Here is a 16636-nt window from a genome sequence, read left to right on the forward strand (position 1 = left end):
TTTGATTTTGTATTACAAAACGTAACATGACTGACCACATACAACTGCACAGTAGATGCATGTGCAAACGACATGATACCAAAGAAAAAGGAGAACCAGGAACTACACTACCCGAAAGGCTTTGCGTATTCTAGTTGACTACGTGGCTCCTACGTTCCTTTACAACCGACCGGGGTGATTTAAACTTAGAATGAGTAAGAAGAGGGTCATTTTTTAGATCAATCTGAAATTTAATGAGTAGCTAGTTAATACTTTTATAGTTTAAAGCAACATTTGTTATTTTCATTGATACGTTTGGATTAACGTTTTGCAATGTCTGGGAAAATCAAGAGCCGAATCGCGGCAAATGCCGACTCGTTGTCTGGAAGTGTGTCTTGCGATGAGCGCATTTTACGAGACTGTCATCAATTGTACATCGATGCCGACAGTGGTGAGTTAGCTAGCTAATGTCTCATCAAATTAAGATTTAATGAAGATATCAACCAATTTCAGCAGACATTTGCTGTCGGAATGTCATTCAGCCTGTATGTTTAGCTGGCTATATTTGGTATGACTCATTGATTCTGACTAACGCGTTAGCTAGTAGCTAGCTAGCATTACGTTGAAAGGGAAGAGGGATTCATAGTTGTACAACTGAATGCCTTCAACTGAAATGTGTCACCTATTTAACCCAACCCATCTGAATCAGAAAGGTGCGGGGGCTGCCTTAAACGACATCCACGTCTTCGGCGCCCGGGGAACAGTGGGCTAACTGCCTTGCTCAGGGGCAGAACGACAGATTTGTACCTTGTTGAAATGTTTGTTATAAAATGCATTTTAGGAAGACAAATCAGACGTTGGGACTATAAGGGTCCATCTTCACAAAGCATAGTTCTGAGCAGGGCTGGCTCCAGGCATAAGCAACATAACCGGTGGCTTAGGGCAGGGTTTCCCCAAAGCCAAACCCTGGTTTAGCCCTGGCCCCCAAATATGTTATTGTGTTCATTGTTTTTAATCTGGGTTCAGCCATAAAGTTCTATCTGGCACAGAATGGTAAAAGTACATGCGTTTAATGGATTAATTATATCACATCAAATATATTAATTCATGTTCATCACACATTTTGTTAAAGCGATAGTTCTCTAAAATGACAAATACACTATATCCTATGGATAAGAGACCATTTATGCTTGATAAGAAAGCAGTGTGGATGGTGTGACGTAATTGCATAGCCTCCAGAGGCCAAATTGAGCTCCGTACCACATCGCTGTGCACCTCTCAAGTTGGTTTACTATGTGGAGGGCTCTGTATAGCTCTGCTTTGACATGAACCAAAACGTGGTGCTCATAGTGGCCGGGGACTTTAATGCAGGGAAACTTAAATCTGTTTTGCCTCATTTCTACCAGCATGTTAAATGTGCAACCAGAGGGGAAAAAAAACTCTAGACCACCATTGCTCCACACACAGAGACACGTACAAAGTTCTCCCTCCATTTGGCAAATCTGACCATAACTCTATCCTCCCGCTTACAAACAAAAACAGGAAGTAACAGTGACTCTCTCAATAAGGAAGTGGTCAGATGACGAAGATGCTTAGCTACAAGACTGCATTTCAAGCGCAGACTGGAATATGTTCTGGGATTCTTCAGTTGGCATTGAGGAGTACACCACATCATTCACTGATTTCATCAATAAGTGCATCAACGATGTCGTCCCCACAGTGACCGTACGTACGTACATACCCCAACCAGAAGCCATGGCTTACAGGCAACACTCGCATTGAGCTAAAGGGTAGAGCTGCTGTTTCAAGGAGCGGGACTCTAACCCGGAAGTTTGTAAGAAATCACGCTTACCCCCCGTCGAACCATCAAACAAGCAAAGCATCAATACAGGACTAAGATTGAATCGTACTATACCGGCCCCCCTCCTGTACTCCCTGTTCACCCATGACTGCATTGCCAAGCATGACTCCAACACAATCATTAAGTTTGCTGACGACACAACAGTGGTCACCGACAACGATGAGACAGCCTATAGGGAAGAGGTCAGAGACCTGGCCGTGTGGTGTCAGAATAACCTTTCCTTCAACTTGATCAAGCCAAAGGAGATGATTGTGGACTACAGGAAAAGGAGGATCGAGCACGCCCCCATTCTCATCAACGGGGCTGTAGTGGAGCAGGTTGAGCTTCAAGTTCCTTGGTGTCCACATCACCAACAAACTATCATGGTCCAAACACACCAGGACAGTTGTGAAGTGGGCACAACAACGCCTATTTTCCCTCGGGAGACTGAAAAGATTTGGCATGGGTCCTCAGATTCCTGAACAGCTAATCAAATGGCTACCCGGACTATTTCCCACCCAAATTTTTACTCTGCTGCTACTCTGTTTATTATCCATGCATACAAGGGATGCAACGGTACACAGTATGTTGTCAAATGGTTCGGTACGCCCCCTACGGTTCAATACGCACGTGAACCGTGGAATTACGATATGCCTGTCATTTTCCTATAATTTCCAAAACATGCTTATTGTGCTGCAGACTACACGCACGTTGTACACTCAGATCCACAGAACCAGACGTGCAGCTTGTGAACAGGCCCGGCAGGCAACTGCTTGGGGCACCAGGCCGTTAGGGGTCTCATGAAGGCTGAAAAACTTAACTCCATAGCAATGTGGCAACCGCAGTGAGCGCACCCCCCCCAAACAACCAATGGACGATTTGCAATGACATGGGAAACTTAAAACAAATATTCTCTCAGCTACAACATGACAATGTTGAGCGCTCGTGAGACAAAGAGAAGCAAATTTGAAGAAGCACTGCCGTCTTTCAAATCCGCTCTGTGGGAACATTTTGGATTCAGCGTTCAATATGATGACGAGGGTAAGAAGACCGTAAACAAACAAAATACAGTCTGCAAGCATTGCTTTGACACTGTCAGCTACTCGAGTGGAAACACTTCTAACATGTGTCATTTACGTCGCCCTCACCCGGCCGTATCCCTTGCAGGTGGAGCTGGAGCAAGGAGAGTCCACTCGATAGCGAAAACACAACAGTCTCGCTGGTGCCTTCCAATAACAATTTGTGACAAATTCAGAAAAACATAAAGAAGTAACGAAAGCAGTGGGAGTATTCATAGCCAAAAATGTGCAGCCCTATACGGTGGTTAGTGACTTGGGATTTCGTCACCTGATGAAAAAAGTTGAACCACGTTACAATGTCCCCTCCCGCACACATTTCAACAGCTAAGTAATTCCCAAACTCTATGAAACATCACAGAGAGAAACTGAAAATAAATTGATACAGACACCCTATCTAGCTCTCTCCACTGATAGTTGGACCTCCAGAACAACTCCAAGCTACCTCACTGTGAAGGTTCTGGATTGGGAAATTATTGGGAAATGGATTGGGAAATGAAGAGCTATGTTTTGCAAACTCGTATGAGAGTCATACAAGCGCACTTTTCTTAAATATAAAGACATTTAGTGTGTGTGTGTGTGTATATATAGCAGCCTCTAATGTGTTAGTGATGGCTATTTAACAGTTTGATGGCTTTGAGATAGAAGCTGTTTTTCAGTCTCTTGGTCCCAACTTTGATGCACCTGTACTGACCTCGCCTTCTGGATGGTAGTGGGGTGAACAGGCGGAACAGGCTCAGGTGGTTGTTGTCCTTGATCTTTTTGGCCTTTCTGTGACATCGGGTGGTGTAGGTGTCCTGGAGGGCAGGTAGTTTGCCCCCGGTTATGCGTCCACCCTCTGGAGAGCCCTGCGTTTGCGGGCGGTGCAGTTGCCGTACCAGGCGATGATACAGTCCGACAGGATGCTCTCAATTGTGCATCTGTAAAAGATTGTGAACGTTTTAGGTGCCAAGCCAAATTTCTTCAGCCTCCAGAAGTTGAAGAGGCACTGTTGCGCCTTAACCACACTGTCTGTGTGAGTGCACCATTTTAGTTTGTCAGTGATGTGTATGCCAAGGAACTTAAAGCTTTCCACCTTCTCCACTGTGGTCCCGTCGATGTGGACAGGGGGGTGCTCCCTCTGCTGTTTCCTGAAGTCCACGATCATCTCCTTTGTTTTGTTGACATTGAGTGAGAGGTTATTTTCCTGACACCACACTCCCAGATCCCTCATCTCCTCCCTGTAGGCCGTCTCGTCATTGTTGGTAATCAAACCTACTACTGTTGTGTCGTCTGCAAACTTGATGATTGAGTTGGAGGCGTGCGTGGCGACGCAGTCATGGGTGAACAGGGAGTACAAGAGGGGGCTGAGTACGCAACATGGTGGGGCCCCAGTGTTGAGAATCAGCGAAGTGGAGGTGTTGTTTCCTACCTTAACCACCTGGGGCTGCCCCTGTGCAACTGGGGTTCAGACCCAGAGCTTCAATCTTAATGATGAGCTTGGAGAGTACTATGGTGTTGAATGCTGAGCTGTTGTCAATGAACAGCATTCTTACATTCTTACGTATTCCTCTTGTCCAGGTGGGAAAAGAGAAGTGTGATGGCGATTGCATCGTCTGTGGATATATTGGGGCAGTAAGCAAATTGGAGTGGGTCTAGGGTGACTGGTAAGGTAGAGGTGATATGATCCTTGACTAGTCTCTCAAAGCACCTCATGATGACAGAACTGAGTGTAGTCAGCCTTAATTCTGGCACAGAATAGCTGACATGATGCAATTTTCCAGAATTTATTTTATTTTGCCACTTTAAAAAAAATTCCCCCCTCTGACCTTCATTGTTTGTCACGCTAATTCTGGCCATTCTACAGAGAACTCCAGTAACGTTTGTAGTGGGCAGTAATATTTAATATTTGAATATGCAGTATATTATAAACAGGACCCTGTCTTTCAAAGGTAATTCGTAAAAAAACAAGTCACTTCATAGATCTTCATTGTAAAGGGTTTAAACACTGTTTCCCATGCTTGTTCAATGAACCATAAACAATTAATGAACATGCACCTGTGGAACCGTCGTTAAGACACTAACAGCTTACAGATGGTAGGTAATTAAGGTCAATGTTATGAAACCGTAGGACACTAAAGAAGCCTTTCTACTGACGACTGGAAAAACACCAAAAGAAAGATGCCAGAGTCCCTGCTCATCTGTGTGAATGTGCCTTAGGCATGCTGCAAGTAGGCATGTGGACAGCAGATGTGGCCAGGGCAATAAATTGCGATCTCTGTACTGTGAGACGCCTAAGGGAGCACTACAGGGAGACAGGATGGACAGCTGGTCATTCTTACAGTGGCAGACCACGTGTAACAACACCTGCACAGAATCGGTACATCTGAACATCACACCTTTGGGACAGGTACAGGATGGCAACAACAACTGCTCGAGTTACACCAGGAACGCACAATCCCTCCATCAGTGCTGTCCGCAATAGGCTGAGAGAGGTTGGACTGAGGGCTTGTGTAGGCCTGTTGTAAGGCAGGTCCTCACCAGACATCACTGGCAACAACGTCGCCTATGGGCACAAACACGCCGTCACTGGACAAGACAGGACTGGCAAAAAGTGCTCTTCACTGACGAGTCACGGTTTTGTCTCACCAGGGGTGATGGTCGGATTTGCGTTTATCGTCGAAGGAATGAGCGTTACACTGAGGCCTGTACTCTGGAGCTGGATCGAGGTGGAGAGTCCATCATGGTCTGGGGTGGTGTGTCACAGCATCATCGGACTGAGCTTATTGTCATTGCAGGCAATCTCAACGCTGAGCATTTCAGGGTAGACCTCCTCCTCCCTCATGTGGTACCCTTCCTGCAGGCTCATCCTGATATGACCCTCCAGCATGACAATGTCACCACACACAGAATGAGCAGTATGGCTGATTTCCTGCAAGACAGGAATGTCAGTGTTCTGCCATGGCCAGCGAAGAGCCCGGATCTCTTGCTGGGCAACATTCTCACAGCAAGAACTGGCAAATCTGGTGCAGTCCATGAGGAGGAGACGCACTGCAGTACTTAGTATCTGGTCTGGCCACCAGCTGCATTGACTGTTACTTTTTATTTTGCCCCCCCCCCCCCCCCCCCCCTTTTTGTTCAGGGACACATTATTCCATTTCTGTTTAGTTATATGTCTGTGGAACTTGTTCAGTTTATGTCTGTAGTTTAATCTTATGTTCATACAAATATTTACACATGTTAAGTTTTCTTGAAATAAACGCAGTTGACAGTGAGAGGACGTTTTATTTTTTGCTGAGTTTATATACCTCACGTGCGACAAGTAATAAGACTAAGCAATTATCCCATGAAATTATCTTTATCTGGCTCCATAGTATACATAGGAATATGCATGGAGACGTGAGTAACAGTAATGGGCAATGAAGAATAGAATTCTAAACACAAGTGTATTTAATTACTTTGTAAAATGAATGGATTCACATACAAGGCCTAAAGCTTAAATTACAAGGAATTAACAAGAATTACAAGGCATTATTTTAATCATGGGCATTAATATGGAGTTTGTCCCCACCTTTTGCCGCTATAACAGCCTACACTCTTCTGGGAAGGCTTTCCACTAGATGATTGAACAATGTTGCGGGGGCTTGCTTCCATTCAGCCACAAGCATTAGTGAGGTCAGGCACTGATGTTGGGCGATTAGGCCTGGCTTGCGGTTGACCTTCCTATTCAAGATTGAATATTTTCCTTCACTGGAACTAAGGGGCCTGAACCATGAAAATCAGCCCCAGACCATTCCTCCACCAAACTTTACAGTTGGTACTATGCATTCAGGCAGGTAGCATTCTCCTGGCATCCGCCAAACCCAGATTTGTCTGTCAGACTGCCAGATGGTGAACCGTTATTCATCACTCCAGAGAACGCTTTTCCACTGCTCCAATGACGGTGAGCTTTACACCACTCCAGCCGACTCTTGGCATTGCGTATGGGGATCTTAGGCTTGTGTACGGCTGCTCGGCCATGGAAACCCATTTCATGATGCTCCCGACTAACAATTATTGGGCTGACGTTGCTTCCAGAGGCAGTTTAGAACTCTGTAGTGAGTGTTGCAACCGAGGACAGGCGATTTTGACTTGCTATGCACTTCAGCACTCTGCGGCCCGTCCTGTCGCTTCTGTGGCCTACCACTTTGCGGCTGAGCCGTTGTTGCTCCTAGATGTTTCCACTTCACAATAACAGCACTTACAGTTGACCGGGGCAGTTCTAGCAGGGCAGAAATTTGATTAACTGACTTGTTGGATAGGATGCCATGTTTAAAGTCACTGAGCTCTTCAGTAAGGTCATTCTACTGCCAAGAGGTGTCCACATTCTTTTGTGGATGTAGTGTATCAGAGCTAGATGGTGTTACCTTTGCTTCTCAGAGGTATGAAAATGGGGGTTGGCAAGACCAACACAGACAATACTGAATTCCTAAGACAACACAGAGAACATTCTTGTGCACATTTGAAAAGAGGAGTCACTTTGGCGGCTGCCCTACACTTCTGAACGGATTATGATCAAGAAATTAGGTTTGGAACATTTGATATTAGAGGATTAAATACAGAATTAACAAATGATTTTACCCATTGGTCATTTTTTTGGGGGGGGGGGGGACACCTTAGTTGCTTATAGATGAATGGTATTTAGCTACCCATTGATTCATGAAGAATATAACGTATAAATGCCTGACCTTAGTTCAACAGTCGAACCCCATCAGAACCCTTGCATCCATAGCGTAGTCTATGGATTTGAAGTGGTTGTATTTGACTGAAACTGTGGCGGGGAGGACACTGTTAATATTTCAGTTAAGGATTGCCGCTTTAACGTAACTACCAGTAGGAGTTGTTAGCAATAGTTAGTGGTAGCAGTTAGTGGTAGCTAGATTAGTTGGCTAGCTATAGCTTAGTGGCTAATACTAGTAAACTAACAGTTGATCAATCGGCTTTATACGAAACTCGTCACGTCAACAAGCAAGTTTTTAAAGCTACTATTTACAGTGCCTTGCGAAAGTATTCGGCCCCCTTGAACTTTGCGACCTTTTGCCACATTTCAGGCTTCAAACATAAAGATATAAAACTGTATTTTTTTGTGAAGAATAAACAACAAGTGGGACACAATCATGAAGTGGAATGACATTTATTGGATATTTCAAACTTTTTTAACAAATCAAAAACTGAAAAATTGGGCGTGCAAAATTATTCAGCCCCTTTACTTTCAGTGCAGCAAACTCTCTCCAGAAGTTCAGTGAGGATCTCTGAATGATCCAATGTTGACCTAAATGACTAATGATGATAAATACAATCCACCTGTGTGTAATCAAGTCTCCGTATAAATGCACCTGCACTGTGATAGTCTCAGAGGTCCGTTAAAAGCGCAGAGAGCATCATGAAGAACACGGAACACACCAGGCAGGTCCGAGATACTGTTGTGAAGAAGTTTAAAGCCGGATTTGGATACAAAAAGATTTCCCAAGCTTTAAACATCCCAAGGAGCACTGTGCAAGCGATAATATTGAAATGGAAGGAGTATCAGACCACTGCAAATCTACCAAGACCTGGCCGTCCCTCTAAACTTTCAGCTCATACAAGGAGAAGAGTGATCAGAGATGCAGCCAAGAGGCCCATGATCACTCTGGATGAACTGCAGAGATCTACAGCTGAGGTGGGAGACTCTGTCCATAGGACAACAATCAGTCGTATATTGCACAAATCTGGCATTTATGGAAGAGTGGCAAGAAGAAAGCCATTTCTTAAAGATATCCATAAAAAGTGTTGTTTAAAGTTTGCCACAAGCCACCTGGGAGACACACCAAACATGTGGAAGAAGGTGCTCTGGTCAGATGAAACCAAAATTGAACTTTTTGGCAACAATGCAAAACGTTATGTTTGGCGTAAAAGCAACACAGCTCATCACCCTGAACACACTGTCAAACATGGTGGTGGCAGCATCATGGTTTGGGTCTGCTTTTCTTCAGCAGGGACAGGGAAGATGGTTAAAATTGATGGGAAGATGGATGGAGCCAAATACAGGACCATTCTGGAAGAACCTGATGGAGTCTGCAAAAGACCTGAGACTGGGACGGAGATTTGTCTTCCAACAAGACAATGATCCAAAACATAAAGCAAAATCTACAATGGAATGGTTCAAAAATAAACATATCCAGGTGTTAGAATGGCCAAGTCAAAGTCCAGACCTGAATCCAATCGAGAATCTGTGGAAAGAACTGAAAACTGCTGTTCACAAATGCTCTCCATCCAACCTCACTGAGCTCGAGCTGTTTTGCAAGGAGGAATGGGAAAAAATGTCAGTCTCTCGATGTGCAAAACTGATAGAGACATACCCCAAGCGACTTACAGCTGTAATCGCAGCAAAAGGTGGCGCTACAAAGTATTAACTTAAGGGGGATGAATAATTTTGCACGACCAATTTCAGTTTTTGATTTGTTAAAAGAGTTTGAAATATCCAATAAATGTCGTTCCACTTCATGATTGTGTCCCACTTGTTGTTGATTCTTCACAAAAAAATACAGTTTTATATCTTTATGTTTGAAGCCTGAAATGTGGCAAAAGGTCGCAAAGTTCAAGGGGGCCGAATACAGTGCCTTGCGAAAGTATATCACCGCTAGCTAGCCCATGTTAGATAAGCTAAAGTTAGCAAAGTGTCCTGATCACATCCCTCCATGTCTCCATTCTAGGGCTGGTAGCAGTGGCCCAGTCCGTTGGCGTGACTCTGCTGGCACCCAGGAAAAAGATCACGGTCATGTTGATGGGCAACCACTCTGCCGGCAAGAGCTCCTTCATCAACTGGTAATGTTCATTCAGATCAAGGTTACCATTGACAGCCACATGAAGAGTGGAGAGAAGGATGCAATTTGAAAAGTGTTCCATCAGAGACTGGGACTTTTCCCTACACTGATGCTATACTGTCCCCTATGCTTCCCTTTGCTTCAAAGTCATTGTAATTATGTCCCGTGGTCCATTTGTTAATGTGTGTCGTGTGTGTGGACATACACCTCGTATAACGTGAATACCAGAGAGAGTGCTTGTTAAAATGTCTGCTGTAACTTTCTGTCTCAGGTATGTGGAGGAACACATCCAGCGTACAGGAGTGGCCATTGAGACGCAAGGCTTCAGCTTTGTCACAAGTGGCCGCAAGAGAGAGTCTCTCACAGTGAGTACAGCTGGTACAGTTCGGCGTGAATTTCCTCTTCAACTTCAGTTTGCCCCTCAATTCATGCACTTTCGTTGAGGTACTTTGAGGGGTTTTACCTTTTCACTGAGTAAGTGCTCACACAGTGGATGGTGGATGTGTTTTTCTCGCAGAATGTAAACTTTGGCTTGGTTTCTTGGTGTATTTTAGGGAAATGCCACGCTGCACCTTTACCCACACTTCAAACCTCTACACGAGCTCAAAGGTGAGATTTCAGAGTTGATTCAACCTCATTCGTCAGTGTAAAAGCAGGACTCAGGAACCCCCCCCCCCGTAATACAGTGGCAAGAAAAAGTATGTGAGCCCTTTGGAATTACCTGGATTTCTGCATTAATTGGTCATAAAATTTGATTTGATCTTCCTCTAAGTCACAACAACAGACAAAAAGTCTGCTTAAACTAATAACACACAAATTATATTGAATATAGCATTGCCTGATGTGAACCATGCCTTGAACAAAAGAGATCTCAGAAGATGGAAGATTAAGAATTGTTGACTTGCATAAAGCTGGAAAGGGTTACAAAAGTATCTCTAAAAGCCTTGATGTTCATCAGTCCACAGTAAGACAAATTGTCTATAAATGGAGAAAGTTCAGCACTGTTGCTCCTCTCCCTAGGAGTGGCTGTCCTGCAAAGATGACTGCAAGAGCACAGCACACAGAGCTCAATGAGGTTAAGAAGAAGAATCCAAGAGTGTCAGCTAAAGACTTACAGAAATCTCTGGAAGATGCTATGATCTCTGTTGACGAGTCTACAATATGTAAAACGCTAAACAGCGGGGGTGGCCCAATCAGAGTCCTGACCTCAACCCGATTGAGACGCTGTGGCATGACCGCGTGAGCGGTTCACACCAGACATCCCAAGAATATTGCTGAACTGAAACAGTTTTGTCAAGAGGAATGGTCCAAAATTCCTCCTGACCGTTGTGCAGGTCTGATCCGCAATTACAGAAAACGTTTGGTTGAGGTTATTGCTGCCAAAGGAGGGTCAACCAGTTATTAAATCCAAGGGTTCACATACTTTTCCCACCCTGCACTGTGAATGTTTACACGGTGTGTTCAATAAAGACCAGAAAACGTGTTATTAGTTTAAGCAAACTGTCTTTGTCTATTGTTGTGACTTAGATGAAGATCAGATCAAATTTTATTTGATCAAAATGTATGCATAAGTCCAGGTAATTCCATAGGGTTCACTTACTTTTTCTGGCCACTGTATATGATGTGATAGTCATGCTGTCATCACCATTGTATTTCTGACAACCCATTCTAAACATTAGTCAGCACTGAGTGAAATGTTTGAAAATACCATTCAAGTAAAGGTCTCTCCCCCTCCCACACACTCACTCTTTCAATTTGTCTTTCTCTCTCTGCCTGTAGGTGTGTCTGAGTACCTGAGTACTGAGATCTGCACTTCGAGGCAAAAGCGCTTCAGCCTGGTGACGTTTGTGGACTCTCCTGGCCTGGTGGACGGGGACATGAAGTACCCCTTCGATGTGGACCAGGCCATCATGTGGCTGGGTAGGTCACCACAATATGGCGCTGTGTGTGTGTGGTGTAGGGTGTGTAATTCTGTGACGGTACTGTTGACTTTACAGCATGTTTTCTTATTCATCTCTGTGTTTCATCATGACACACACACACACACCATCTGTGTGTAAAGATGGCTACAGTATTTCATGTTTCTGCATTTCTCTATCTGGCTAATTGAACAGAACATAACAGACTCGTCTCTGTCCCATCCCAGGCGAGCTGTGTGACCTCATCCTGGTGTTCTTTGACCCCATGGGCCAGGCGCTGTGCAAACGCACCCTCAACATCGTGGAGAAGCTCAACGAGAAGCACGGCGACCGTCTGCGCTTCTACCTCAGCAAGGCCGACGAGGCCGGGGGAGAGTCGGACAGACAGGTACACACACACACTCTAGTGGGACATTTTAGGATTAATACAATTCATGTTCAGTTAAGTGCTTAACGCAATGCATTATGCTTTTCCATTTCTGTAATGCACATGATTCTGTTCGTGAAAGGTTTTTTGGTCACTAGACTTGGAGGCCAGACGGGAAAGGTTATGGACAGTTATCCATCTGCTGATAGTATTGGCGCCAGTCTAAAGGTGCCAGTTCCGAGGACACACTGGTTTTCTCTGCTTCCTTGCTGGAGGTTTCGTACAAAACCAGAGATAGAAAAAAAACAAAACAAACAAACAACACACCTTTAACAACGACCACTTTTGTGTCTATTACACCTGGAAATTCACCTGGACAGAGTCATCAGGCCAGGTAGTCATGAGGCATGGTCCTAGGGCTCAGATAGAGATTAAATTCACACAGGACACTGGATAAGACAGGACAAATAATCCAGATATAACAGAATGACCCTAGCCCCCCGACACACAAACTACTGCAGCATAAATGCTGGAGGCTGAGACAGGAGGGGTCAGGAGACACTGTGGTCCCGTCCGACTATACCCCCAGACAGGGCCAAACAGGCAGGATATAACCCCACCCACTTTGCCAAAGCACAGCCCCCACACCACTATAGGGATATCTTCAACCACCAACTTACCATCCTGAAACGAGGCCGGGTATAGCCCACAAAGATCTCCGCCACAGCACAGCCCAAGGGGGGGGGCGCCAACCCGGACAGGAAGACCACGTCAGTGACTCAACCCACTCAAGTGATGCACCCCTCCTAGGGACGGCATGGAAGAGCACCAGTAAGCCAGTGACTCAGCCCCTGTAATGGGGTTAGAGGCAGAGAATCCTAGTGGAAAGAGGGGAACCGGCCAGGCAGAGACAGCAAGGGCGGTTCGTTGCTCCAGAGCCTTTCCGTTCACCTTCACACTCCTGGGACAGACTACACTCAATCATATGACCCACTGAAGAGATGAGTCTTCAGTAAAGACTTAAAGGTCTGACGCCATTTACCACATTCACAAGTGTAGTCTCAGTGCTATGATGGGGTCTAAAACCAGACTGAATCGTTTCGTATACATTGTTTGTCTTCAGGAAGGCAGTGAGTTGCTGCGCAACAGCTTTTTCAATTTTGTTTGAGAAGAATGGGAGATTCGATATAGGCCTATAGTTAAAAAATATATATTTTCTGGGTCATTTGACTTTTTCAAGAGAGGCTCTATTACTGCCACTTTTAGTGAGTTTGGTACACATCCGGTGGATAGAGAGCCGTTTATTATGTTCAACATAGGAGGGCCAAGCACAGGAAGCAGCTCTTTCAGTCGTTTAGTTGGAATAGGGTCCAGTATGCAGCTTGAAGGTTGAGGCCATGATTATTTTCATCAATGTGTCAAGAGAGATCGTACTAAAAAACTTGTCTCCCTTGATCTTAGGTCCTGGCAGAGTTGTGCAATCAAATGTTATTAGTCACATGTACTTACTTACGAGCCCCTAACCAACAATGCAGTTAAAAAAATTATGGATAAGAATAAGAAATAAAAGTAACAAGTAGTTAAAGTGCAGCAGTAAAATAACAATAGCGAGACTATACACAGGGGGGTAATGGTACAGAGTCAATGTGCGGGGGCACCGGTTAGTTGAGGTCATTTGTACATGTAGGTAGAGTTATTCAAGTGACTATGCATAGATAACAACATCGTAGCAGTAGTGTATAAGAGGGGGGGTTGCTGCTTGAAATTTCTGTTTAGTTTATAACATCAACTAATCTCCCTGTCATGTGAATGGCTGTTTCAGAGGGTGATGATGCAGATAGTCCAGGAGCTGTGCAAGCGGCCGGGACTCAACAAGTGTGGCTTTGACATGCCTACCATCTATGTCCCCAACCCCAACAAGGTAGCCACCGCACCCACCTTTTTGTACACTGCACCTGAAAGTCACTGGATGTGCCAACCTGGGCAATCTTGGGACTATCCTAGCTAAACAAATGTGTGTATACTATGTACGTGCGTTTTGAACTTCACTTCCACCTGCTTGTCCCAACCCCAGCCCAGTCGCTGTGTGAACCAGATTGAGGAGGCATGTCGCACCATCGAGAAGACCATCAACCAGACGGTCCAGAACACACTCAACTCACTAGAGAAGGACTGTGAGCTCATCACTAAGGCCATTGCAGATACACTCAGCCACGACAGGTAACACACGCCTGCATACTTAGTGTGTTTTACACCTACACTCATTCTCAACTTGCTGAAAAAATAGTGACTGAGGATATTGTTGATGACACGAGCACACATCACTGATCTTCTCTCCTTTCCAACGCAACAATCTCTCTGTCTCTCTCTGTCTCTCAGGCAGACCAGTGTAGATAACCGGCGGGCGCGCTGTAAGGGCTGTGTGTTGGCTCTTCTGGGCTTCAGTGTGCCCTTCATGCTGATGGCAGCCCTGGTGCTGGGCAGCCTCTCCAGAGAGCTGCTGGAGATGTCCCTGGGGCATGATGGCATCGAGGCCCTCTCTCTCTACCTGGTCAGTGTATTTGTAAGAGAGAGACAGAGTGAAGGGGTGTGGGGAGGGGTGTTAATCTGACCATGGTCGTGTGTGTGAGACGGAGTGGGGGATGTTTTTGTGTTTGTTTGACTCTTTGCCCTTTGTCCCCAACAGGCTCCTGTAGTGAGAGTGTTTGACTCTATGTCTGTGGAGTACCAGCTCTACAGTTGTGGCGGACTCATCTTCCTCTCCTTCCTCCTACTCATCCTTGCCCGCTTCTCCTTCAGGTAAGAGCTGAGCACACTCTCAAACTGCGGGATCTTGTTCAACTTCAAGTGTCACCAGTTATCAATGAATAATGCCTAAAGCATCTCTCTCTCTCTCTCTCTCTCTCTCTCTCTCTGCAGATCTCGGCCCACTCTCTCTGGCCGACAGAAGAGGCAGCTACAGGAAAAGCTGGATTATGTGCAGGAGGTGGTAAAGACCAAGAAGGTAGTGTGTGCGTGTGTGTGTGTGTGTGTGTGTGTGTGTGCGCTTGTCCACTAACAGCGTATCTCTCCCTTCCTGTAGAAGAAGCTCTATGAGGAATACCTTCGCCAGAGTGTGGGTGATCAAGATATGGACTGATAGAAAAAGCAAGGGATGGATCGATGGAAGGAAAGAATGGAGGAAACCACAGAAGTACCACTTAACATTCCTACTGTAGAGGACCAAATGTAATGTAGGGTTTAAACTGTTCATGCTTTACCTTCCTGGCCATGCCTTTATGGTGCATTTATGACAAGTTGGAAACTCTGGGGCTGTTCAATGTTGGCCATCAAAGGCCAAAACACTTCTGGTGTTAATCCTGTCCTTCTAATCAGGGACTGATTCAGACCTGGGACATCAGGTGAGTGAAATTAACCACCAGGTAGAAAACTGGAAAACTTGGGCCTCTTTCTACGACGAATTTCCAAGTTGAAAATGTTGAAGTTTCCGACTTGTCTTGAATGCACCAGTTACGTGTCTCTCGGGCACACGCAGGGTGACATGGGAAATGTATCCTTGTCCAAGTGTTGTCAGTCCAATGTCTGTTCATTCATGTTATTGTAAACCATAGATCACCTTTAATGTCTGATACAGTAAGCTCTTAGAAACCAACTCCTAACTGTGGTACTCATTCATTTACCAGTGTTTCACTCCCATGTTACCTGATTGTTGCTTTTCAAATCCTCATGCAAACTGGCATCATGGGACCGGTATTTTTGTATGAGAGAATTCTGTGCACTAACTACATTATGAATTGAACAAAGCATTTATATATATATTTGTTTCACTGTTTTTTGGTAGCCACAGCTGTGCCTGTTTGCTCAGACAAACACCTATGATGCAATATAAACCAATAACATTTACAAGGGACCTGTGTTTTGTACAAGGTGAACTCAGCAATCCGTGTCTCTGTAAGCAAATCGGCATCAAATGACTTTTGCTGGGCTGTTTACTTGCTGTTTCTTTTGTTCACATGTAACGGTTCAAAGCTGCAATTGTGCACTTCCACACATTTTCTGACCTTGATTATGTCAACTGTTACTAACTGTAAGACTATGTAATGGGAGACTCGTGAATAAGCACAACGGCTGCTTTGTACTGATGTGTGACCAAGCAGTTAACAACCATGATATGACACCTTTTTTTTAAAAAACTTTTCCTACATTGTTACTGTTTCATTCAAAATTATATAATTAAAACGCACAGTTTGTACAAACCAATGTTTTCAGTTCAGCAGGTGTCATGAATTTTTAGAATATCGACCCCATGTTTGGCATCAGCCAAGACAACCTCTATTATTTCCATACGGGCAGTGAGAAAATTGATGTCACGTTTGTTAACCTATTGTGTGGCGTGTAGTGTCCCCCCCCCAAATAGGATTTGAGCAGGCAGCGTCACATTTTCAAACCACTTTGTGGTTAAAAATAGTTTAGGCATTTAATAATCAACTGGTCTACACCCCAAGGAGCAAGCTAAGCAAAAGGACAGTGGCCAGGAAGAATTCCCTAGAATGAGGGAACCTGGAGGGGAACCAGGCTCCGAGGGGTGCCTAGTTCTCTTCTGTCTGTACCGGGTAGTCCAGGCATACTGCATT

The 16636-nt window shown here is 44.8% G+C and overlaps 1 protein-coding gene across 1 annotated transcript; it reads left to right on the top strand.

The window, feature by feature from the left end:
• Window positions 1-106: 106 nt before the first annotated feature.
• On the top strand, window positions 107-16262 carry LOC110537909. Its single transcript, XM_021624378.2, has 12 exons — window positions 107-430; window positions 9606-9717; window positions 9988-10081; window positions 10271-10325; window positions 11496-11636; window positions 11863-12023; window positions 13825-13923; window positions 14077-14222; window positions 14382-14553; window positions 14689-14801; window positions 14922-15006; window positions 15085-16262. The coding sequence occupies exons 1-12, from the start codon at window positions 313-315 to the stop codon at window positions 15139-15141; spliced, it is 1353 nt and encodes a 450-aa protein (XP_021480053.2). The 5' UTR covers window positions 107-312; the 3' UTR covers window positions 15142-16262.
• The last annotated feature ends 374 nt before the right edge of the window (window positions 16263-16636 follow it).

Source organism: Oncorhynchus mykiss, chromosome 12 (genome assembly GCF_013265735.2).
Source record: "Oncorhynchus mykiss isolate Arlee chromosome 12, USDA_OmykA_1.1, whole genome shotgun sequence".
Classification (NCBI taxonomy): domain Eukaryota; kingdom Metazoa; phylum Chordata; class Actinopteri; order Salmoniformes; family Salmonidae; genus Oncorhynchus; species Oncorhynchus mykiss.

Bases quoted from the DNA above. Each gene is read 5' to 3' on its own strand.
- LOC110537909 (XM_021624378.2), top strand. From the start codon at position 313: ATGTCTGGGAAAATCAAGAGCCGAATCGCGGCAAATGCCGACTCGTTG. The intron at 9,718-9,987 runs GTAATGTTCATT...TTTCTGTCTCAG, and splicing joins AAGAGCTCCTTCATCAACTG to GTATGTGGAGGAACACATCC. The intron at 12,024-13,824 runs GTACACACACAC...TGGCTGTTTCAG, and splicing joins GGGGAGAGTCGGACAGACAG to AGGGTGATGATGCAGATAGT.